Raw genomic sequence first — 24,390 nt, forward strand, 5'->3', positions numbered from 1 at the left:
ACAAGTCATTTATTTATTCTTGGGAAGGAGTTGTTCATCCAACTTCTTGTAATACTACCGATTATGTGAAAATACTCCCAAAGTGCTGTTATGTGGAGGGGAAAGGGGGGATTCCAGGACTTGACCCAATGGTGGTTTTATCATTTATAATATGATCAGCTTATATCACCAACAAATTTTGAAAAAAATTATCAATAAAAATCATTATTATGGCAAAGCATTTTAGATTATTAATGAGATTCTACATATCAGTTCAATGGCTATTGTCTGATGTAATTTTGGAGCATGTTTGCTCGGATGCCCTCAGTTCAGTCTCTAATATCAGCTAAGTAATTAATTTCACTTATGGGTAGGTAGTGGGGATTCTGCAATTAGCCAGGGTTAAAGTTGGGAAATCTGACTTGTCCTCACCTGATTAGCCTCCAGTAATACTTGCTGGAGTTGTATGCCTAGCTGGTAAACTTAGCAGTAATGGTCCTGTGATTGAAATGTCCACAGGCACTCTTTTAGAGTAAAAGCATAAGAATATTGGAAAAAGGAGCAGGCGTAGACTGTTTAGCTCTTCACACCTGCTCTGCCATGCAAAAGGATCATGGCTGATCTACCGCAACCTCCCTTCCTGCACTATTCCTATACTCCTTAGTTCCCCGAATCAATCATTTCAGACTAAAGTGAGGAGAACTTAAAGGATTGTGAATCTTTGATAGTCTTTACCCAATGGTTATGGATGCTCATTCATTGAATATATTAAAGGCAGGGATAGATATATTTTTGGGGCCTCAGGCAATCAAGGGATGTGGAGAGCAGGCAGGCAAGTGAAATTGAAGTCAAGTATTAACCATAATCATAGTGAATAGCAGAGCAGGCTCGAGGGGTAGCAGGAGCTACTCCTGTTCCTACCTCGTGTTGCGTTCTGTCTGAAATATACTCAACAAATGAGCATCCAAAGCTCTCTGGGACTGAGAAAACAAAAGATTCACAACCTTTGAGTGAATATATTCTTCTCCCCTCAATCTTAAGTGGCTGCCCCCCCTATTCTGAGACTTTTACTCCATGTTCTAGATTCCCCAGCCAAGGGAAATATCTTTCCAACATCCACCCTGTCAAACCTCTTAAGGATTTTATGGGTGGAATTTTACTGGCACGTCCACCCAACTTTCGCACGATCCTGCCCGAGGCCAACAGAGAATGCCGTTCTCCGAGCCTCGCCCGCCCCCAGAATCGGGGCTGGCGTGCCGGTAAAATTCCGGCCTATATGTTTCAATTGGATTAACATGCATCCTTTCAACCTTCAGGCCTAGCATACCCAGTCTCTCCTCATAGGAAGGAGTCTAGTGAACTTGTGTTGCACTCCCTCCAAAGTATGTATATCTTTCCTTTGGTGAAGAGATCAAAACTGTGCACTACTTCTGATGTGATCTCATTCAGGCCCTATGCCATTGTAGCATGATTTCCTTAATTCTTGTACTCCAGTCTCTTTGGTAAAGGCTAATGTATCATTTGCCTTTTAAATTGCTTACTGTACTTGTATGCTAACTTGATGACTTACAAGACCACCCCAGCTCTTCCGAATACCAACATTACATACTTTCTCACCATTTTAAAAAAAGCTTTTCTATTCTTCCAATGAAAATGGATATCTTCACACTTCGCCACCTTTTATTCCATCTGCCATGTTCTTTCATACTCACTCATTCTGTTCCGATCCTTTCACAGCCTTGTTGCTTATTTTACCAAACATTGATATATTACATCAGTCCCCTCATCTAAATCATTGTTATGGATTGTGAAAAAAATTAGGTCCGTATTATAATCCGACTGGCTGCTTGGCTGAGTTGTGGAAAGCCACTTGTGCAATTGTATCGTACTCTGAGATGTTGTGTTCAGGAGACAAAAATGGGTATGTGAGCTATTGAGTATATTTTTTCTAGCTTATTTTAAACCACAGGAAAATGTCTAGGAAGAACCGTCCCAATACAAAATACTTATTAAAAATGTTCAAAGCAAGCCAGCTACATTCCCTGTATGATGTAGGCTGCCTATTTGCCTTTGTACAAGACTTGAAGTCCTGATTAAGATTTTGTATGTGGAATTTCTCTGGCATTTAGAAGGTGGCTTGTGTGCATCCTTGAGTGACCTGCAACATATTTAGGAATTAATGCTCTGTAAGAGGGATGATTGTAAAAGGGATATAGTCTGGACTTCATCAGTTTTTTTATGGTGGACAGTTCAGTTAAATGCTTGGACCAAACCTGCTGTCTGCATATACTCTGTGACTCCAATCAGAGTATGTAGAAAATGAAGTAGGTAGTTTCATAGCTTCCAATTTAGTTACCTAAGTGAGTTTTTGACTTGATTACTTGGTTCAGTACCTTCCAAGTCTGTGTTATGATATACTTCTCCAGTTATGAAGCTTATGTTTACGGACAGAAACACCACTGGCACAGGGAGTCTACATTTTAGTAAATATTCTCAGCAAAATTAAAAGCATTTAAGTTGTGCAGTAGGAAAATTCTTAAATCTGCCCAGGCAATATGGATACAAGAATCTCTAATAAACTGTTTGTTTTTCTTCACAGGTATCAAAGAAAGTTGCAGATTTAATCCTTGAAAAACAAGCTGCATATGTGAAGGTAAGAGATCACCATTTTTATTCAATCCAAAACTTGCTTTGAGATGAAAAATAAATGTGTGAACATGATTCCAATCAAAAATGATACCAACCAAATAGTTTGAACAGTAATATCACTTAGAAACCAGGATTTTCACTGACTTTGTCACTATTTTATGGAGTTCAGTATATTTTAGGTAAGTCACATGGGATATACAATTTATTGCACAATAAATTGCACAATAAGGTTCACCAAATCACTTGTACTCCAATATTTATCAATATGAAGAATGGAAAATTAGTTTATTCCTCAACCCAACTGCAATGCAGTGGAAAGCTCCACAACTTTTCAAAAAGGGAAAAGCTGGTATTCTTGGACTGAACTTGAGCCACATTTAGCAGCTGATTCAAGAGACTTATTGAAAATTCTGGGTAACAGATTAAGAACTGAATATAACCTGGAGTGCAAATTCAATGGCAAAATTATTTTCCAAAAAATGAATTTATTATTAATCTAAAATAAAAACCAAAAATGCTGGAAATATTCAGGTCTAGCAGCACCAGTACAGAGAGAAAACAGTTAACATTTCATGTCAATAATCCTTTTGTCAAAAGTTGAGTTGAGTTTGTAAATAACCTCAGCTACACCCAATTGATGAACACAACAGCATTTAGCTTCAAAGAAGAACAGCTGGTTACAGTTGCTATTCTAGGTTGTTGGAGATCCCTTCTCTCAGTTCCAGGACATCACTGCAGGAGTTTCTCACGGTAGCCCAACCATCTTTAGCTGCTTCATCAATGACTTCCTTCATCATAAGATCAGAAGTGAAGATGTTTGCTCATGACTGCACAGTGTTCAGTATGATTCACAATTCTTCATATGTTGAAGTAGTCCAAATGCAGCATGACCTGGACAATATCCAGGCTTGGGCAGTTAAGTGGCAAGTAACACTCATGTTACTGAAGTGTTAGGTAAAGACCATCTCCAACTAGAGAGAATCTAACCATTGCCCCGTAACATACAGTGGCAGTACCATCGCTAGAAACCCCCCCCTAGCAACATCCTGACGTTCATTATTGACGGGAAACTGAACTGGACCAGCCATATAAATACTGTAGCTACAACAGCAGGTCAAAGCTTGGGAATTCTAAAGCTTATTTATTAGTGTCACAAGTAGACTTACATTAACACTGCAATGAAGTTACTGTGAAAATCCCCTCGTCGCCACACTCCGGCGCCTGTTCGGGTGCACTGAGGGAGAATTTAGCATGGTCAATTCACCTAACCTGCACATTTTTGGACTGTGGGGGGAAACCGGAGCACCCGGAGGAAACCCATGCAGACACGGGGAGAATGTGCAAAGTCCACACAGACAGGCAATGACCCAAGCCGGGAATCAAACCCGGGTCTCTGGCGCTGAGAGGCAGCAGTGCTAACCGCTGTGCTACTGTGCTGCCCTTCTGCAGCAAGTAACTGACCTTCCAATGTCTGCCCTCCAGCTAAAGGTTCAAATAAGAAGTGTGATGGAATACTTTCCATTTGCCGGGGTGAGTTCAGCTTCAACAACACTCAAGAAGCTCAATACCATCAACATAAAACAACTTGCTTGATTGGCACCCATTCGCCACCTTAAACATTCACATCCCATCATCAATGCACAGTGGTAGTTGTATGTGCGATCCACAAAGTGCATTCCAGAAATGCACTAAGGCTCCTTTGAAGACACCTTCCAAACTCACAACTTCAACCACTTAGAAGGACCAGGGCAAAAAATGCATGGGAAAGCACCAACAGCAAATTCCCCATCAAGCCACGCAGCACCTTGACTTGGTACTATATCGCCGTTCCTTAATGGTAACTGGGCCAATATTCTGGATCTCCCTTCCTAACAGTGCTGTTGGTGTGGCTACTGGACATGGGCTGCAGTGATTCAAGGGGAAGCAGTGGCATCGTGATATTATGACTGGACGAGTAGTCCAGAGACCCAGGATGATGCTCTGGGGACCCGGGTTCAAATCCCACCATGGCAGATGATGAAATCTGAATTCAGTCTGGAATTAAAAGTCTAATGATGACCATGAAACCATTGTCGACTTTGTAAAAATCCATCTGGTTCACGAGGAAGTGATGATGTGGAGATGCTGGCATGGACTGGGATAAGCACAGTAAGAAGTCTCGCAACACCAAGTTAAAGTCCAACAGTTTTATTTGGCAGCACTAGCTTTCGGAGTCTCAGGCTCCTTCGTCAGGTGAGTGAAGAGCTGTGTTCACAAACAGGGCATATACAGACACAAACTCAATTTACAAGATAATGGTTGGAATGCGAGTCTTTACAGGTAATCAAGTCTTAAAGGTATAGACAATGTGAGTGGAGAGAGGGCCAAGCACAGATTAAAGAGATGTGTATTGTCTCCAGCCAGGACAGTTAGTGAGTTTTGCAAGCACAGGGAAGTCATGGGGGTTACAGATAGTGTGACATGAACCCAAAATCCCGGTTGAGGCTGTCCTCATGTGTGCGGAACTTGGCTATCAGTTTCTGCTCAGCGGTTCTGCGTTGTCGTGTGTCGTGAAGGCCGCCTTGGAGAACGCTTACCTGAAGATCAGAGGCTGAATGCCTGTGACTGCTGAAGTGTTCCCTGACTGGAAGGGAACACTCCTGCTTGGTGATTGTCGAGCGGTGTTCATTCATCCGTTGTCGTAGCGTCTGCATGGACTCCTCAATGTACCACGCCTCGGGACATTCTTTCCTGCAGTAGGAATTTCCTGCACTAGGAAGTGCCATCCTTTCCTTAACTGGTTTGGCCTACATATGACTCCAAATCCACAGCAATGTGGTTGACTCTTAAATGCCCTCTGAAATGGCCTGGCAAGTTAATCAGCTCAAAGGCAATTAGGGATGGGCAATAATTGCTGGCCAAGCCAGCGATGCCCACATGCTATGAATGAATAAACAAAAGGACAATTGGGGACAATAAATGCTGGCCTAGCCACTGATACTCGCATCCCATGGAAGGAAATAAGTATGCACTTATGTGAGTAAGATTTATCCTGCCCTCAATACCATCAGTCTAGATTCACCTGTGAGTTGTATCTCTTAAAACCCGACCTCATAATTGAAACCTTTAGGAGGGGGTACCAGAACATTCTCAGGAGGAAATCAAGTTTTTAACTTGCTTCTTTCAAATTTATTTTTCCTTCCTGCAATTCTTTGTCCTCTCACGAAAGCACTAACTCTTGGCAGTGTTCATTCTCTTGAACTTCTTCAGATGGCCGTTGAAGGAAGTATGCCCGTTTGTGATTTTTCCTATGATTGAATATGTTGCCAATGCTCATCGAGAGTCGTAAGGCATGCTAGTTCTCAGCAGCTTCCTCCAAAAGCATGGTTTTCTTGTGTGCTAATGACACCCAGCTCTCACCGCTATCTCCCAACTCCTCCACTATTGCTTAAATATCAGACTCTATCTGACACCCACTACTGGGCGAGCAAGTATTTCCTCTAATTAAATATTGGAAAGACTGAAGCCATTGTCATTGGTTCTTGCTCCAAACTACCGACTCCATCTCTCTCCCTGGCAAAAGGCAAAACCATTCTGTTTGCAATTTGGTGTCATATTTGACTCCGAGATGAACTTCTGACCTTACATTTGTGCTATCACTAAGTGATCACTATTTTCATCTCTGTCACATCTTTCAACTGTCTCAACTCATCTGCTGCTGAAATCCTTATTCAGACCTTTGTTACCTCCAGCCATGCCTATTTCAATAGGATGGCCTGGTTGGCCTCGCAGATTCTACCTTCGGTAAACTTGAGGTCATCCAAAACTCTGCTGTCTGCTGTTACAGGCAGGAGAGGGGCAAAGCTGAACTTCTTTATCCTCTCTTATAAGCAGTGGGTGTTTTTAAAGGCTATGTCCCACTTTTGCAAGCTACTTTTAAATATTCTACATGTATCTTTTCCACTGTCTGAGAAATCTCATATCCTTCTGAGATTACCTCTTGGATGCCTTCTTTCCCAGACTAGAAACCCCAAATTCAATAATCTTGCTCATAATTCAGACTATTTATAGTGCAGCTGAGTCTTGTGGCTCTTTGCACAGCTTTCAGTGTTTGAATGTCAGTCTTGTGTCTTTGCAACCAGAATTGAATGCAACACTCAAGATGCAATGAAGATCACTTCCCAGTTTGATCATAACTTATTTTCACTTGCATAATATGATTTGGCAATTTAGTTCAATATTGTATTCACTCTATTGATAAGTGTATGGTTCTAATTCCAGTACCTGAAATTATTAAACCAATTGCCTGATGTTTTTGTGCACTGACTGAATTAATCCTTTCTGCACTGCCTCTGGGAAGCTTTGTATAAAAACTTGTTCTATATGCTTTCACAGCCCTATTAATTTCTCTCTTGCCTCCACCATTTCTCTTTCTTTTGACCACTGCCTCCTCCCACTACAATTCTTTTATTTCCCAAATCTCACGCATTCATCTTTCATTATTACTGTCCAGCATGGTGGGTCTACCCTGCTGAGTACAGGTACCAATGTGCTTTTCCCTTGTTGAATATCGGTTAAGATTGCAATTCTACATTGTTCACTATTTCACTCCTACTAATTCCAGCTGTCATTGTGCTTTTGTTTTAGTGGGTTGCAGAGGGAAATAAAGACAGAACAAACTAAAGCTAATCACTAAAATAAAAATCTTAAATAGTTAAATCGAAGGGAAACAAAATAGAGGTGTAAAACTCATTACAATAGGCAAAGGATAAAGAAAATCACAAAAGCAGAGAATTTGGAAGGTAACAGACACGTTAAGAGGCACAAATTGTTGCTGCTCATTGCTTCTTGGAAGTACAGCAGAGAGGGAGAGATTCGCGAGAGGAGTGCTGCGGGTAAGCGCTTTTATTTTTTAACTTACTTTTTCGCGGGTTTTTAAAAAAAATATCTAAACCCGGAAGTGGTCGCGCAGGGAGGTCTGGGAGGGAGAGATTTTTTTTTAAAAGTTACTCACCTCAGTGAATCGGCCTCATTGCTTCTTGGAAGTACAGCAGAGAGGGAGAGATTCGCGAGAGGAGTGCTGCGGGTAAGCGCTTTTATTTTTTAACTTACTTTTTCGCGGGTTTTTTTAAAAATATCTAAACCCGGAAGTGGTCGCGCAGGGAGGTCTGGGAGGGAGAGATTTTTTTTTTTCCCCAATAAATTGGAACAGAGAGGAATCCCGATACTCTACACTTGTAGAGTATCCCACCCTCCCTCCTCCTCTAACCTAAAAAAAAAGACCCAGTGAGAGCAGGGCTTTGGAGAAAACAGGAGGAGGAAAGGTAAGTTTAGAATTTTCATTCACTTTTTTTTTCCCTGTGTGTTTAAAAGGGCAATTATGAGTGTGAGGCCAGTATGTTGTTCCCAATGTAGGATGTGGGAGGTCCTGGAGGCTCCTAGCCTCCCGGACGACCATATCTGTGCTGGGTGTGTTGAGCTGCGGTTCCTAAGGGACCATGTTAGGGAACTGGAATTGCAGCTCGAGGACCTTCGCCGGGTTAGGGATAGTGAGGAGGTCATTGACAGGAGCTATCGGCAGGTGGTCACACCGGGACCACGGGAGGAGGGTAACTGGGTAACAGTGAGGAAGGAGAAAGCTCGGTTGATGGTGAGCACCCCGGTGGATGTGCCCCTTAATAATAAGTACTCCTGTCTGAGTACTACTGGGGAGGACAGCCCACCTGGGGGAAGCAGCGGTGGCAGTGTCTCTGGAGCTGAGCCTGGCCCAGTAGTGCAAAAGGGTAAGGAAAGGAGGGTAGTGCTAATTGGGGACTCTACGGTGAGGGGGTCAGATAGGCGTTTTTGCGTACACAGACGGGACTCTCGGATGGTGGTTTGCCTCCCTGGTGCAGGGGTCCGGGATGTCTCTGGTCGAGTCCCAGAAATCCTGAAGGGGGAGGGAGAGGAGCCGAAGGTCGTGATGCATATAGGTACTGCTGACATAGGTAGGAAGAGGGAAGGGGTCATGAAAAGAGAATATAGGGAGTTAGGTAGACAGCTGAGAAAGAGGAATGCAAAGGTAGTAATCTCGGGATTGCTGCCTGTGCCGCGGGAGAGTGAGAACAGGAATCGGTGGAGAATGAATGCGTGGCTGAGGGACTGGAGCAAGGGACAAGGGTTTGGGTACTTGGATCATTGGGACCTCTTTAGGGGCAGGTGTGACCTGTTTAAAAAAGACGGGTGGCACTTGAATCCCAGGGGGACCAATATCCTGGCGGGAAGGTTGGCTAAGGCTACTGGAGAGACTTTAAACTAGAAAGGTTGGGGGGAGGGAATCGAAATGAGGGGACTGAGAGCAAGGAGGTTAGCTCGCAAATAGATAAGGAATGTAGACAGGGTAAGAGGGAGGTTAGACGAGTGATAGAGAAGGGAAGTGCTCAGGCTGAAGGTCTGAGATGTGTCTATTTTAATGCCAGGAGTGTAGTGAATAAAGTGGATGAGCTTAGAGCGTGGATTGCTGCTTCGAATTGTGATGTGGTGGCCATTACGGAGACTTGGATGTCTCAGGGACAGGACTGGGTGCTTCAGGTGCCGGGTTTTAGATGTTTCAGGAAGGACAGGGAGGGAGGCAAGAGAGGGGGGGGAGTGGCACTGTTGATCAGGGATAGTGTCACGGCTGTAGAGAAGGTGGACGCCGTGGAGGGATTGACTACGGAGTCTCTGTGGGTGGAGGTTAGGAACAGGAAGGGGTCGGTAACGTTGCTGGGTGTTTTCTATAGGCCGCCCAATAGTAACAGAGATGTTGAGGAGCAGATGGGGAAACAGATCCTGGAGAGATGTAGGAATAACAGAGTTGTCGTGATGGGAGATTTTAATTTCCCAAACATAGATTGGAATATCCCTAGGGCTAGGGGTTTGGATGGAGAGGAGTTTGTTAGGTGTGTCCAGGAGAGTTTCCTGACACAGTATGTGGATAAGCCTACTAGAGGAGAGGCTGTACTTGATCTGGTGCTGGCTAATGAACCTGGACAGGTGGAGGATCTCTCGGTGGGTGAGCATCTTGGGGATAGCGATCATAATTCTATCTCCTTCACGATAGCATTGGAAAGAGATAGGATCAGGCAGGCTAGGAAAGTGTTTCTCTGGAGTAAAGGGAAATACAGTGTCATCAGGGAGGAAATTAGACGGGTAAATTGGAAGGAGGCATTCTTGGGGAAAAGTACCGAAGGAAAGTGGAGGATTTTCAAGGAATGTTTGTCTGGAGCTCTGCATGACAACGTTCCGATGAGACAGGGGGGTGTTGGTAGGGTACGGGAACCGTGGTGCACGAAGGTTGTGATGAACCTGGTGAATAAGAAAAGAGAGGCGTACAGAAGGTTCAGAGAGCTAGGAGGTGTTAAGGATTTAGAGGAGTATACGGGATGTAGGAAGGAGCTTAAGAAGGAAATTAGGAGAGCGAGAAGGGGTCATGAGAAGACCTTGGCGGGTAAGATTAAGGAGAATCCCAAGGCTTTCTACAAATATGTCAAGAGTAAAAGGATGAGATGTGAAGGCATAGGACCCTTAAAAGGTGAAGGGGGAAAAGTTTGTGCGGAACCGTTAGAAATGGCGGAGGTGCTTAATGAATACTTTACCTCGGTATTCACGGTGGAAAGGGATCTGGGTGGTTGTACTGCTGGTTTGCGGTGGACAGAAAAGATCGAGCATGTGGACATAAAGAAAGAGGATGTGTTGGAACTATTGAATGGCATCAAGGTTGGTAAGTCGCCGGGACCGGATGGGATGTACCCCAGGTTACTGTGGGAGGCGAGGGAGGAGATTGCGGAGCCTTTGGCGATGATCTTTGCATCGTCGATGGAGACGGGAGAGGTTCCGGAGGATTGGAGGATTGCAGATGTGGTCCCTATATTCAAGAAAGGGAACAGGGACAGCCCGGGAAATTACCGACCGGTGAGTCTAACCTCAGTGGTTGGTAAGTTGATGGAGAGGATCCTGAGAGACAGGATTTATGATCATCTAGAGAAGTTTAGTATGATCAAAAGTAGTCAGCACGGCTTTGTCAAGGGCAGGTCGTGCCTTACGAGCCTGGTTGAGTTCTTTGAAAATGTGACCAAACACATTGACGAAGGAAGAGCGGTGAATGTGGTCTATATGGACTTCAGCAAGGCGTTCGATAAGGTCCCCCATGCAAGACTTCTTGAGAAAGTGAGAGGGCATGGGATCCAAGGGGCTGTTGTCTTGTGGATCCAGAACTGGCTTGCCTGCAGAAGGCAGAGAGTGGCTGTGGAGGGGTCTTTCTCTGCATGGAGGTCAGTGACCAGTGGAGTGCCCCAGGGATCTGTTCTGGGACCCTTGCTGTTTGTCATTTTCATAAATGACCTGGATGAGGAAGTGGAGGGATGGGTTGGTAAGTTTGCTGACGACACCAAGGTAGGTGGTGTTGTGGATAGTTTGGAGGGATGTCAGAAGTTGCAGCGAGACATAGATAGAATGCAAGACTGGGCGGAGAAGTGGCAGATGGACTTCAACCCGGATAAGTGTGTAGTGATCCATTTTGGTAGATCCAATGGGATGAAGCAGCAGTATAATATGAAGGGTACCATTCTTAGCAGTGTAGAGGATCAGAAGGACCTTGGGGTCCGGGTCCATAGGACTCTTAAATCGGCCTCGCAGATGGAGGATGCGGTCAAGAAGGCGTACGGCGTACGGCGTACTAGCCTTCATTAATCGAGGGATTGAGTTTAGGAGTCGGGAGATAATGCTGCAGCTTTATAGGACCCTGGTTAGACCCCACTTGGAGTACTGCGCGCAGTTCTGGTCACCTCATTACAGGAAAGATGTTGAAGCCATTGAAAGGGTGCAGAGGAGATTTACAAGGATGTTGCCTGGATTGGGGGGCATGCCTTATGAGGATAGGTTGAGGGAGCTTGGTCTCTTCTCCCTGGAGAGACGAAGGATGAGAGGTGACCTGATAGAGGTTTACAAGATGTTGAGAGGTCTGGATAGGGTAGACTCTCAGAGGCTACTTCCAAGGGCTGAAATGGTTGCTACGAGAGGACACAGGTTTAAGGTGCTGGGGGGTAGGTACAGAGGAGATGTCAGGGGTAAGTTTTTCACTCAGAGGGTGGTGGGTGAGTGGAATCGGCTGACGTCGGTGGTGGTGGAGGCAAACTCGTTGGGGTCTTTTAAGAGACTTCTGGATGAGTACATGGGATTTAATGGGATTGAGGGCTATAGATAGGCCTAGAGGTAGAGATATGATCAGCGCAACTTGTGGGCCGAAGGGCCTGTTTGTGCTGTGGCTTTCTATGTTCTATGTTCTATGCTTGCATCAAAATCATTTTTTTATAGATTCCTCACTTTTTTCACAGTGCTACAAAAGATCTACTGGTTACAGTCTGGTTTAGTATTCATTTCTCTCTCAACATGTTTGCATGATTTGATATATGAGCAGGTAGTATTTCCTGTTGGTTTATGTCATCATCTTGTGAATTTACTAGTGACAACTGATTTTTTTTTCCTATATAAACAGATTTTGGTCAGTCTTGATAAATGCTTTAACCCAATACCATAAGAGTTACTGAGGGAGAGGATATAAAATTATAATTAAAATTGTGTTCCATTGTCTCAAACAATAAGAACAAAGAACAGTACAGCACAGGAAACAGGCCCTTTGGCCCTCCAAGCCTGTGCCGCTCCTTGGTCCAACTAGACCAATCGTTTGTATCCCTCCATTCCCAGGCTGCTCATGTGACTATCCAGGTAAGTCTTAAACGATGTCAACGTGCCTGCCTCCACCACCCTACTTGGCAGCGCATTCCAGGCCCCCACCACCCTCTGTGTAAAAAAACATCCCTCTAATATCTGAGTTATACTTCGCCCCTCTCACCTTGAGCCCGTGACCCCTCGTGAACGTCACTTCTGATCTGGGAAAAAGCTTCCCACCGTTCACACTATCTATCCCCTTCATAATCTTGTACACCTCTATTAGATCTCCCCTCATTCTCCGTCTTTCCAGGGAGAACAACCCCAGTTTACCCAATCTCTCCTCATAGCTAAGACCCTCCATACCAGGCAACATCCTGGAGAACAAAATATAAATTGTTCAGGAATATCAGCATAATAAGAATATCACATTGTAAGATTTAATTTACTCAGGTAAATATGTTGAATTCTCAGTGGGAATATTAAACTTATTCTAGCTGCTACAAATGTGAAGTTTTAGAAGATGGTTATGTTTTAAACTGTCTCCTTTTATTTAAGTTAAAATGGAGTAATGGAAAGGGGCATGTGGACTCTTTGTAGTTCTGCCCGGCAATAAGTCCATGTGAAATAGTTGTCATGATGGCAGGCCTGGGTCAAGCCAAATTGAAAGCAAGATGTTGATTTTTAAAACTGCTGCCAAACTTATTAATTCTGAGACCCTGATCTGAGTGTGTGTCACAGAGAGGGACAGAAAAGCAGTAGCAATTGTGGACAGCAGAAGAAAGACTGCTTTGTGTTAGCCAACAGGCCAGGTGTGATGGGAGATATTTTCGGGTTGAAGAGATGGGACTATGCTGATTTAAAGACATTGGAAGATTTGTTCTGGAGTGGCCGGGAGAAGGAGTCACCAGACTGGGTCTGCCTGCTGGAAATTGGATTGGGGTTTTTGGTCATGTTTGGAAGTTAAGGAGGGATGTCTTTTCTGTAGTTTAGTATATTAGTTACTTGCTAAATAATGTTCAGTCAATGTTGATTTTAGTTTTTTGTTACAGTAAAAGTCTTAAAACATATATTCCTGTGTGATCATTTGAATCAGTCACTGGGAATTGAAATATCATTAATTAATTCAGAGAACAAATAGTGTGTTTTCCAGAATTGGATAGACTGGATTTTGAATAATTAACAGTTGTGCAAGAGTTGTTGGAAACATGATTTTTTTTGTTAAACTTGTTTTTGTGTTTTTTTCTGATACAAATCAAGAGGCAATTCTAATATTCCATCTTGTCAAGTATTTTTTTTTCTCTCTCAGGTTTTGAAAAACATAACTAATTGTGATTTTAGAATTAAATTCATCTGATCATTTTAGGCTGTGAGACCCACTGATTAGTGAGTTGTTACTGTTATGAATATTAATGTTTGAGTCAATATAAAGAAGCAGTCTTTTCAAATTGTTGTTGATGCGAAAAAGAAAAACCATATTTTCTATTTCAATGTCACACGTGTTTGCGCATTTCTGCTACTGTAAAATTCTTGCATATGGCAGTTATTGCTTTATGTGAAAGTTGTAGTAGATTCATTGCACTGTAATTCATATAGGATCTTATTATAGCAGTGAAATATTATTGGTCTGAAGGTTGGAGAATATTTAAATACCTCATAGAAATCATAGAAACCCTACAGTGCAGAAGGAGGCCATTCGGCCCATCGAGCACCGACCACAATCCCACCCAGGCCCTACCACCACATATTTTACCCGCTAATCCCTCTAACCTACACATCCCAGGACTCTAAGGGGCAATTTTTTAATCTGGCCAATCAACCTAACCCGCACATCTTTGGACTGTGGGAGGAAACCGGAGCACCCGGAGGAAACCCACGCAGACACGAGGAGAATGTGCAAACTCCACACAGACAGTGACCCGAGCCGGGAATCGAACCCGGGACCCTGGAGCTGTGAAGCAGCAGTGCTAACCACTGTGCTGCCGTTAAAACCTGTGTTTTAACTTTAGACACTTAAAATGCTGATTGTGTATGAAATTCCTTAATGTGTTATTTGGCAGAAATGTATTAAAACCTTAATTTTAAGGCATTATGTAAATATAGAATATATTTTATACTTCAAAGCTGATTGAAAGTTCTGCTGTAACATGGGTTAAAAGGTAACACTTGTGCAGAAAGACTTTCATGAGATTGGAGCACAATCTTTTACATTATGCAAAATATTGAGAGAGTAGGCATATCTGCATCTGTCTTCACTTAAAAACAAGGTTACTACACGAAAGGCAAGGTTGCTGCTTTAAAAATATTTGAAGTTTTATTTTTTTGTTTATGTATTGCTTGTAGGAACTTGAAAGAGTCACGTCACTACAGGCCAATCTTCAATTAGCAGCAGTTATATGTACAAATGCCAGAAGGTAAGAGATGTTAATTTTCCAAAAAATAAAATTTGCTAATAATTTTGTAATGGTTCTCTAATAATACATTTTCAATAATACCTTTTCCTATGTATTCACAAACTATCTGTATTGGCTGACCATTGTGAGTATAAGCTTAATTCAATTGTTCACCAAAGGGCAATTTTCACGTGATAGGACATAGGAATGTGCACTAAGCAGAGGGTGAAGTTGAAAATAGATCTAGTGGTTTAACTAGACCTCTGACTCAAAATGGTTGACAAATGCATAACAATAATTAACAGAAATTTTGTAGAAAACAAAAATAGTAGTACACAAGTTGTAATCAAATGATGTTGTGCGCCGTCCAGTTAAATTCTGTGCCCCTTTTTCACTGAGAAGTGAGAAAGGCAGTCGAGGTAATGTAAAGAAAGGTCACAAGGATAATCTCTGTTTTTACATGTCTTAGTTATGAGGAATGACTGGAGAAACATGGGTTTTAAGGCTTGAAAAGAAACAACTTGAGATGTAAACATAAATGACAGAATGAGATAGCTCAGGAGGAGGTAATTCGGCCCATTGTATCTGTGCTAATGTTTTGATAGAGGCATCCAATTAATTATATAGTCCTGTAAACCAAGTATTTACCCAGATTTCTTTTGAATGTTACCATTAAACCTGTGCCCTTCACTCTTTTTCAGCTAGAATAATCATGACATTGGGCTGAAAAAAAATGTTTCCTCAGGTCAACTCTGGTTCTTTTTGCCCATGCCCTTCAAATCTTTATCTTTTGATTGCTGAGCTTTTTGAACTGCAAACAGTTTCTTATTAACGTTACAAAAACTATTTACAATTTTGTATTGCTCTGTAATATTTTCTCTTAACCTTCCTTAGCCCTAAGGAGACAACTCTGGCCTCTCTTCCATAGAACTGAAGTTCATCAGTCTTGGTAGCATTGTAGTAAATCTCTTCTGCACCAACTCCAAAGCCTTAATGCTCTTCCTCAAGTGAGGTGTCCAGAATTAATCTCAGTACTCCACCTGAGGCCCAGCCAGTATTTTATAAAGCTTTAGTGTAACTTCTGTACTTAGTCCAGAAATAGCAAGGGTCAGAAAAGTTCGGTGGGAGTAGCTGATAGGCTGCTAGCAACAATGGTTATACCGTGGCAGGACAATAAGGAAGATATGATTTGAGCTTGTAACAAAGAACATATAATCATTGTAAAGGGTTTTAATTTTCATATAGACTGCCGCCAATCAAATTAGCAAAGCTGATCTGGGAAGTGAGTTTGTAGAATGCTTTTGTGACAGTTTCCTGGAACAATGTGCTGTGGGACCAACTAGAGATAATAGATCAAGTATTGTGCAATGAGGCAAGGTTAACTAATAATCTGCTAGTAGAAGATCCTCTGGGAAGTGTTGATCATAATATATTTAAATTCCAGATTAAGTTTGAATGCAACATATTCCAATCCCAAACAAGAATCTTAAACTAAAGCATAACCAATCATTTAGATATGAAGGGGAGCTGGCTAAGATTGATTGGGTAAATAAACTAAAAGCTATGGCAGTAAATAAGCCATTTAAAGAATTCAAAATGTTCAGCAAAATACATTTCCATACATTTTGAAAAGCAAAAACACAGCAAGAACGATCCGTCCATGACTTACTAAAGAGGTTAAAGGTGGCATTAGATTACAAAATGAGAGGCATTTAATGTTACATAGAATAGTTGTAAGTCTGAGGACCAAAAATATTTTAGAAACCAGGATGGGCCATCAAAAATTTGATAAAAAAGGAAAAAAAATGTAATATGAGGGGAAACTAGCCAAGAATATGTAAACAGATTGTACAGCCTTTTACAAGCATTTATAAAGGGAGTAGTTAAAAGTAAACATTAGATCCTTAGAAGCAGAGACAGGAGAAATTATTATGGAGAATGAGGAAATTGCAGAAGCATTGAACAAGTATTTTGTCTGTCTCCACAATAAAAGACACAAGTTACATACCAGAAATAGAGAGTATCCTGGGACTAATAAAAGTGAGGAAATTAAGGCAATTAATATGAGCAAAGCATAAATATTGGAGAAACTGAAAGGATCAAAATCCGACGATACCTAGGAGCTGATGGCATACCTCCTTGGGTGCTAAAATGATAGCTGCAGGAGAGAGAATATGCTGATGATGATTTTCCAAGATTCCCTAGATTCTAGAATAGTCCCAGCAGATTGGAAGTTGGTAACTGTCCCACTATTCAAGAAGGAAGGAGAGAGTAAACTGGGAACTGCAGGTCAGTCAGCCTGACATCAGTTGTAAGGGAAGTGCTGGAATGTATTATTAAGGAAGTCTTAACACAGTTACAAATGCACAGTGTGATCAAAAGAAGTAAACGTGGTTTAACGAAAGGGCAATGCTTTTCAAAAATTTCTTGAGAGTTGTTTGACGATGTAGGGTAAAGGGAATGAGTAGGTTTAGTATACTTGGATTTCCAAAAGGCGTTCAATAAGATGCCAGAAATACAAGATAAAGACAAAGGAGTTGGAGGTAATATATTAGCATGGATTGAGGATTGGTTAATAGGCAGGAAACAGAATAGGGATAAATGGGGCATTTTCAAGTTAGGCTGTAACCAAGTGGATTAGTGCCTGGCGCACCAGTTATTTACAAGCCACATTAAAGACTTAGCGAGAGGGACAGAGTAATGTTCCTAAGTTAGCTGATAATACAAAGCTAAGTGGGAATGCAAGATCTGAGGAGAATACAGAGGCTGCAAAAATATACTGACTGGTTAAGTTAATGTGCATCAAGTTGTCAGATGGAGTATAATATGGAGGAATGGGTTTATTTACAATGGTGCTAAGATTAGAAAAGCAGAATGTTTTTTTAAAGGTGTGAAACTCTTAAATGTCGTGCACAGAGACTTTGTGTTCCTTGTACGAGTAAACAAAGTTAACATTCTTTTAAAAATTCTTTCATGGGATGTGGACACCATTGTCCAAGCCAGCATTTATTGCCCATCCCTAATTGCTCTTAAGGTGGACGGTGGTGAGCCGCTTGAACTGCTATAGCCCACAGTACTGTTTGGAAGGGAGATCCAGGATTTTGACCCAACAACAGTGAAGGAATGGCGATATAGTTCCAAGTCAGGACGGTGTGTGGGCTTAGAGTGGAATTTGCAGATGGTGGTGTTCCCATGTTTACACTACCCCCCTGTCTATTTTGGTGGTAGAGGTTGCAGCTTTGAAATATGCTGTTGAAGGAGCCATGGTGATTTGCTGCAGTGCATCTTGTAGATGGTACACACTGCTGCGTTGGTGGTGGCAGGAGTGAATATTTGTGGATGGGGTGCCAATCAAGTGGGCTGCTTTGTTCTGGATGGTGTCAAGCTTCTTGAGTGTTGTTGGAACTGCACTCATCCAGGCAAGTAGCGAGTATTCCATCCGGCTTGTGCCTTATAGATGGCGGAAAAGCTTTGGCGGTTTGGGGGGGGCCGGTGGGCATCGGAAGGGGAAGTTATTCTCCACAGAATTCCTAGATTCCAACTTGCTCTCGTAACCATAGCATTTATGTGGCTGGTTCAGTTCAGTTTCTGGACAATGGTAACCCCACAAGATGTTGATAGGTACTGCTCCCATGAACAATTAGAAAGACAAATAATATGTTAAACTTTATTGCAAGAAAATTTGAGTAGAAGAAGAAAGTCTTCCTACAATTATACAGGGCTTTGTTAAAACCACACTTTAGAGTACTGTCAACAGTTTTGGTCTCCATATTTAAGGAGGGTTTATTGCATTTGAGGCAGTGCAGAAAAGATTCCTTAAATTACTGCCTGGGATGAGAGGGTTTTTCTATGATGATAGGCTGTGTAAATTGGGTCAATATTATCTGGAATTTGGAAGAATGGGAGGTGATCTCATTGAAACATACAACATTTGAAAGGGCCTTGACAGGATAGAAATTGAGATTCCCCAGGCAGGGGAATCTATAATACTGGGTGTAGTCTCAGGATAAGAGGTCAATCATTTGACACTGAAAAATGAAGAAATTTCTTCACTCAAAGGATTGTGAATCTTTGGAATTCTCCACCCCAGGAGATTGTGAATGCCCCATCGCCGAATATATTTGAGGTTGAGTTAGACAGACTTTTGATATCTCTGGAACTCAAGGCATGTGGGTGGTGAGTGGAAAAAGTGAAGTTCAAGCCAAAGATCTACCGTGATTGTAATGAATGATGGAGCAAGCTGAAGGGGCTATGTTCTCCTCCTATTTGTTACTCTGTTATGTTCTTGAGTTTCTGCCTGTTTAGAAAATATTGCATCCATAGTTTATGTCATTGTATAAGAGAAATGTCATTATCAAATTGTAGCATATGTGGTCATGGGGTTCCATTATGTAAAACCAAATGGTGCTTCAGGACAAAGCATCTGTGACATCGATTCATTGTAGAGAATGCATTGCACACAGCCTGTTTTTTAAAAATATGTTTGCATTTCTTCCATGATTTTATGCCCGATTGACTTATTTAAAAAAAACATTCATTTTTTTTGTTGGAATAATCCAATATATTATTACCCAATCTTGTTCTGGTAAAGTACTATCATGACCTGGAACATGAAGTCTGTTTTTCCCCACAGATGCTGCCCAACCTGTTCAGCATTTCCATCATTTTTGTTATTTATCTTGTTTTGAACAGTTTTTGTTATTTATCTTGTTTTGAACAGTCTATGTTAAAATTTTGATTCTGCTGAAAAGGAATTTGTGATTAAATCACATGGCTAATGTGGTCCCATTATTTAAGAAGGGTAGGAAGGATAACCCGGGTAATTATAGGCCGGTGAGCTTGACGTCCGTGGTGGGGAAGTTGTTGGAGAAGATTCTTAGAGATAGGATGTATGCGCATTTAGAAAGGAATAAACTCATTAACGATAGTCAGCATGGTTTTGTGAGAGGGAGGTCATGCCTCACTAACCTGGTGGAGTTTTTTGAAGAAGTGACCAGAATGGTTGACGAGGGAAGGACCGTGGATGTCGTCTATATGGACTTTAGTAAAGCTTTTGACAAAGTCCCTCATGGTAGGCTGGTGAAAAAGGTTGGATCTCATGGGATAAAGGGGGTGGAGAACTGGCTTGGTCACAGAAGACAGAGGGTGGTAGTGGAAGGGTCTTTTTCCGGCTGGAGGCCTGTGACTAGTGGTGTTCCGCAAGGCTCTGTATTGGGACCTCTGCTGTTTGTGATTTATATAAACGATCTGGAAGAAGGTGTAACTGGGGTGATCAGTAAGTTTGCAGGACTTGCAGATAGTGAGGAGCATTGTTAGAAGCTACAGAAGAATATAGATAGGCTGGAAATTTGGGCAAAGAAATGGCAGATGGAGTTCAATCCTGATGAATGCGAAGTGATGCATTTTGGTAGAAATAATGTAGGGAGGAGCTATACAATAAATGGCAAAACCATAAAGGGTGTAGATACGCAGAGAGACCTGGGTGTGCAAGTCCACAGATCCTTGAAGGTGACGTCACAGTTGGAGAAGGTGGTGAAGAAGGCATGTGGCATGCTTGCCTTTATAGGACGGGGCATAGAGTATAAAAGTTGGGGTCTGATGTTGCAGATGTATAGAACGTTGGTTCGGCCGCATTTGGAATACTGCATCCAGTTCTGGTCGCCACACTACCAGAAGGACGTGGAGGCTTTGGAGAGAGTACAGAGGAGGTTTACCAGGATGTTGCCTGGTATGGAGGGGCTTAGTTATGAGGAGAGATTGGGTAAACTGGGGTTGTTCTCCCTGGAAAGACGGAGGGATGAGGGGAGACTTAATAGAGGTGTATAAAATTATGAAAGGCATAGATAGGGTGAACGGTGGGAAACTTTTCCCCAGGTCGGTGGTGACGTTCACGAGGGGTCATAGTTTCAAGGTGAAGGGGGGGAGGTTTAACACAGATATCAGAAGGACGTATTTTACACAGAGGGTGGTGGGGGCCTGGAATGCGCTGCCAGGCAAGGTGGTGGAGGCGGACACACTGGGAATGTTTAAGACTTATCCAGATAGCCATATGAACGGAGTGGGAATGGAGGGATACAAAAGAATGGTCTAGTTTGGACCAGGGAGCGGCGCGGGCTTGGAGGGCCAAAGGGCCTGTTCCTGTGCTGTATTGTTCTTTGTTCTTTGTTCTTAAATCGGAGGAAATCAATTGATCGTTTGGATTTTCAGTTAACACCAGCTTAGCATTTTTCAGTTCACATTTACTTAACATAAACATTCACTCATCACTTTCATTTATTGCTTTGATTACACTTTAATAGTCTATGTACAAAGGAGTTTATATTGTGGTGGGAGAGCATTGAGAGGAAATCTATTTTTTTTTAAGTGAAGTGGAAAGTAGAATGCCTAATGAAGAAAGGTGGGAAATATCTTTGTATAGCTGCATAGAGATAACTCTTCGGTATGTGTAGATTAAGTAAAATCTTTGACTGTCATGGTTGGGGGAATGCTGATGAGACATCACTAATGATCAGTGGCAACAGTGCCATCTACATGATGAACTGCTCCTTAGGCAGCACCTTTCAAAACCATGACTGCTACCATCTAGAAGGATAATATCAGCAGACACGTGGAAACACCACACCTGAAAATTCCCCTCCAAGTTGCTCACCGTCCTGACTTGGAAATTCTTTGCCATTCCTTCACTGTCACTTGGTGAAAGTCCTGACACTTGCTGCCTAATTAAACTTTCTAATTTGATTTTATGGATTTCTGCCTTGCCATTTAACTCTGCCCACATGTATAGTTTTCAGATGTAGCTCCCACAGTGTAGAGTATACTTTGCATTTGTCACTTTCTTTTCATTATGCATGCACCCACCATGGAAAAGTGGATGCCTTTTCAGCCACCTCGGGTTATTTGGGGTTCCCTTCCCTAAATTCATCCTCCTTTCCACTTGGATCTTTTCATGGTCAGTCACAAAATCTGCTATTTTGATCAAACCTTTGGTTGCTCTGAATGCCTCCTCCTTTGCTATGGCGTTCCTTTTCCTTATGTCTCTATGAAGCATCTTGGGATATTTTGCTGTGTTAATGATGCTGTTGTATTGAAATTATAAACCTTTTCTTTGCATTTCATTTACATAATTATTTGTCCTGTTTGAAATCAGTATTGTGATTTTTATTTTGGCAGACAGCTGAATATTGCCAAGGAAGGCTTTACACAAGCTAGCCTGGGGCTGCTTGCCAATCAAAGAAAGAGGCAGCTGTTGATTGGACTGCTGAAGTCTTTACGCACAATTAAAACACTGGTATCTACATTTTCCATATTTAAATTAAGCTTAGTTTTATTTTATTTTGCGTTAAGTATTTCCATTGAATCCTTTATCTTGTTCTTTTGCAGCAAAGAACTGATGTACGATTAAGTGAGATGTTGGAGGTAAGTTGTATTATACAAATGCCATATAACACTGTGGGGAAATCTGGTAATAGCATTTCCAAATTCTAAATTTTCTTGTGTGTTAAAGTAGATTTTTTTAAGTTTATTGCCCATCTATCAAAACTGATGTTTGCTTTTGAACTAATGTAATATTTAAAATTTATTCTTTCATGGGATGGGGACACCATTTGTTGATTGCCATTAAACCGAATAGTCTGCTCGGCCATTTCATAGGGCATTAAGAGTCAACCACATTGCTGTGGGTCCGGAGTCACATATAGGCCAGACCAGGTAAGGATAGCCGATTTCCTTCTCTAAAGGACATTAGTGAACCAGATGGGTTTTCTGACAACTGACAACAATTTCATGGTCATTTTTACTGAGACTTGCTTTTAAATTCACATTTTATTATTTGATATTTTATTATTGTCCTGACTTGAAACGCTGCCTCTATTTCTCTCATAAGAACATAAGAATTAGGAGCAGGAGTAGGCCATCTGGCCCCTCGAGCCTGCTCCACCATTCAATAAGATCATGGCTGATCTTTCCGTGGACTCAGCTCCACTTACCTACTCGTTCATCATAGCCCTCAGTTCCTTTACTGTTCAAAAATTTATCTATCCTTGCCTTAAAAACATTCAATGAGGTAGCCTCAACTGCTTCACTGGGCAGAGAATTCCATAGATTCACAACCCTTTGTATGAAGAAGTTCATCCGCAACTCATTCTAAACCTGCTCCCCCTTATTTTGAGGCCATGCCCCCGAGTTCTAGTTTCACCTGCCAGTGGAAGCAACTTCCCTGCTTCTATCTTATCTATCCCCTTCATAATCTGATCTGTTTCTATAAGATTTCCCCTCATTCTTCTGAATTTCAGTGAGTATAGTCCCAGTCTACTCAGTCTCTCCTCATAAGCCAACCCTCTCAACTCCGGAATCAACCTAGTGAATCACCTCTACACTCCTTCCAGTGCCAGTATATCCTTTCACAAGTAAGGAGACCAAAACTGTACATAGTACTCTAGGTGTGGCCTCACCAGCACCTTATACAGCTGTAACATAATCTCACTGTTTTTAAACCCCATCCCTCTAGCAATGAAGGACAAAATTCCATTTGCCTTCTTAATTACCTGCTGCACCTGCAAACCAACTTTCTGTGATTCATACACAAGGGCACCCAGGTCCCTCTGCACAGCAGCATGCTGCAAGTTTTTATCATTTCAATAATAGTCCATTTTGCTGTTATTCCTACCAAAATGGATGACCTCACATTTACCAACATTGTACTCCATCTGCCAGACCCTCACCCACTTGCTTAGACTACCTATATCCCTATGCAGACTTTCAGCATCCTCAGCACACTTTGCTCTGCCACTCATCTTAGTGTCATCTGCGAATTTTGACACACTACACTTGGTCCATAACTCCAAATCATCCATGTAAATCATAAACAATTGCGGTCCCAACACTGACCCCTGAGGCACACCATTAGTCACTGATTGCCAACCAGAAAAACACCCATTTTCACCCCCATTCTTTGCTTTCTGTTAGTTAACCAATCCTCTATCCGTGCTAATACATTACCCCTAACACTGTGCACCTTTATCTTATGCAGCAACGCTTGGTGCGGCACCTTGTCAAATGCCTTGTGGAAATCCAGATACACCACATCCACAGGTTCCCCATTGTCCACTGCGCACGTAATAGTCTCAAAGAATTCCACCAAATTAGTCAAACATGACCTTCCCTTCATGAACCCATGCTGCGTCTTTCCAATGGGACAATTTATATCCAGATGTCTTGCTATTTCTTCCTTGATGATAGATTCAAGCATTTTCCCCACTACAGAAGTTAAGCTAACCAGCCTATAGTTACCCGCCTTTTGTCTACCTCCTTTTTTAAACAGTAGTGTCACATTTGCTGTTTTCCAATCTGTGGGAATTACCCCAGAGTCCAGCGAATTTTGGTAAATTACCACCAGTGCATTTGCTATTTCCCCTGCCATCTCTTTTAGTAAGAAGTTTAACAACACCAGGTTAAAGTCCAACAGGTTTATTTGGTAGCAAAAGCCACACAAGCTTTCGAGGCTCTAAGCCCCTTCTTCAGGTGAGTGGGAATTCTGTTCACAAACAGAACTTATAAAGACACAGACTCAATTTACATGAATAATGGTTGGAATGCGAATACTTACAACTAATCCAGTCTTTCAGAAACAAAACAATGGGAGTGGAGAGAGCATCAAGACAGGCTAAAAAGATGTGTATTGTCTCCAGACAAGACAGCCAGTGAA

At 42.0% G+C, this 24,390-nt stretch overlaps 1 protein-coding gene across 1 annotated transcript in view; it reads left to right on the top strand.

The window, feature by feature from the left end:
• vps50 (VPS50 EARP/GARPII complex subunit) overlaps positions 1-24,390 on the top strand; it is a 162,592-nt gene that overhangs the window by 35,673 nt on the left and 102,529 nt on the right. Inside the window, exons 5-8 of the mRNA XM_078237636.1 lie at positions 2,579-2,632; positions 14,638-14,708; positions 21,858-21,975; positions 22,068-22,103. Of these exons, the coding sequence (XP_078093762.1) occupies positions 2,579-2,632; positions 14,638-14,708; positions 21,858-21,975; positions 22,068-22,103 (279 nt within the window). The remainder of the gene's footprint in view (positions 1-2,578; positions 2,633-14,637; positions 14,709-21,857; positions 21,976-22,067; positions 22,104-24,390) is intronic.

Source organism: Mustelus asterias, chromosome 2 (assembly GCF_964213995.1).
Source record: "Mustelus asterias chromosome 2, sMusAst1.hap1.1, whole genome shotgun sequence".
Taxonomy (NCBI): Eukaryota; Metazoa; Chordata; class Chondrichthyes; order Carcharhiniformes; family Triakidae; genus Mustelus; species Mustelus asterias.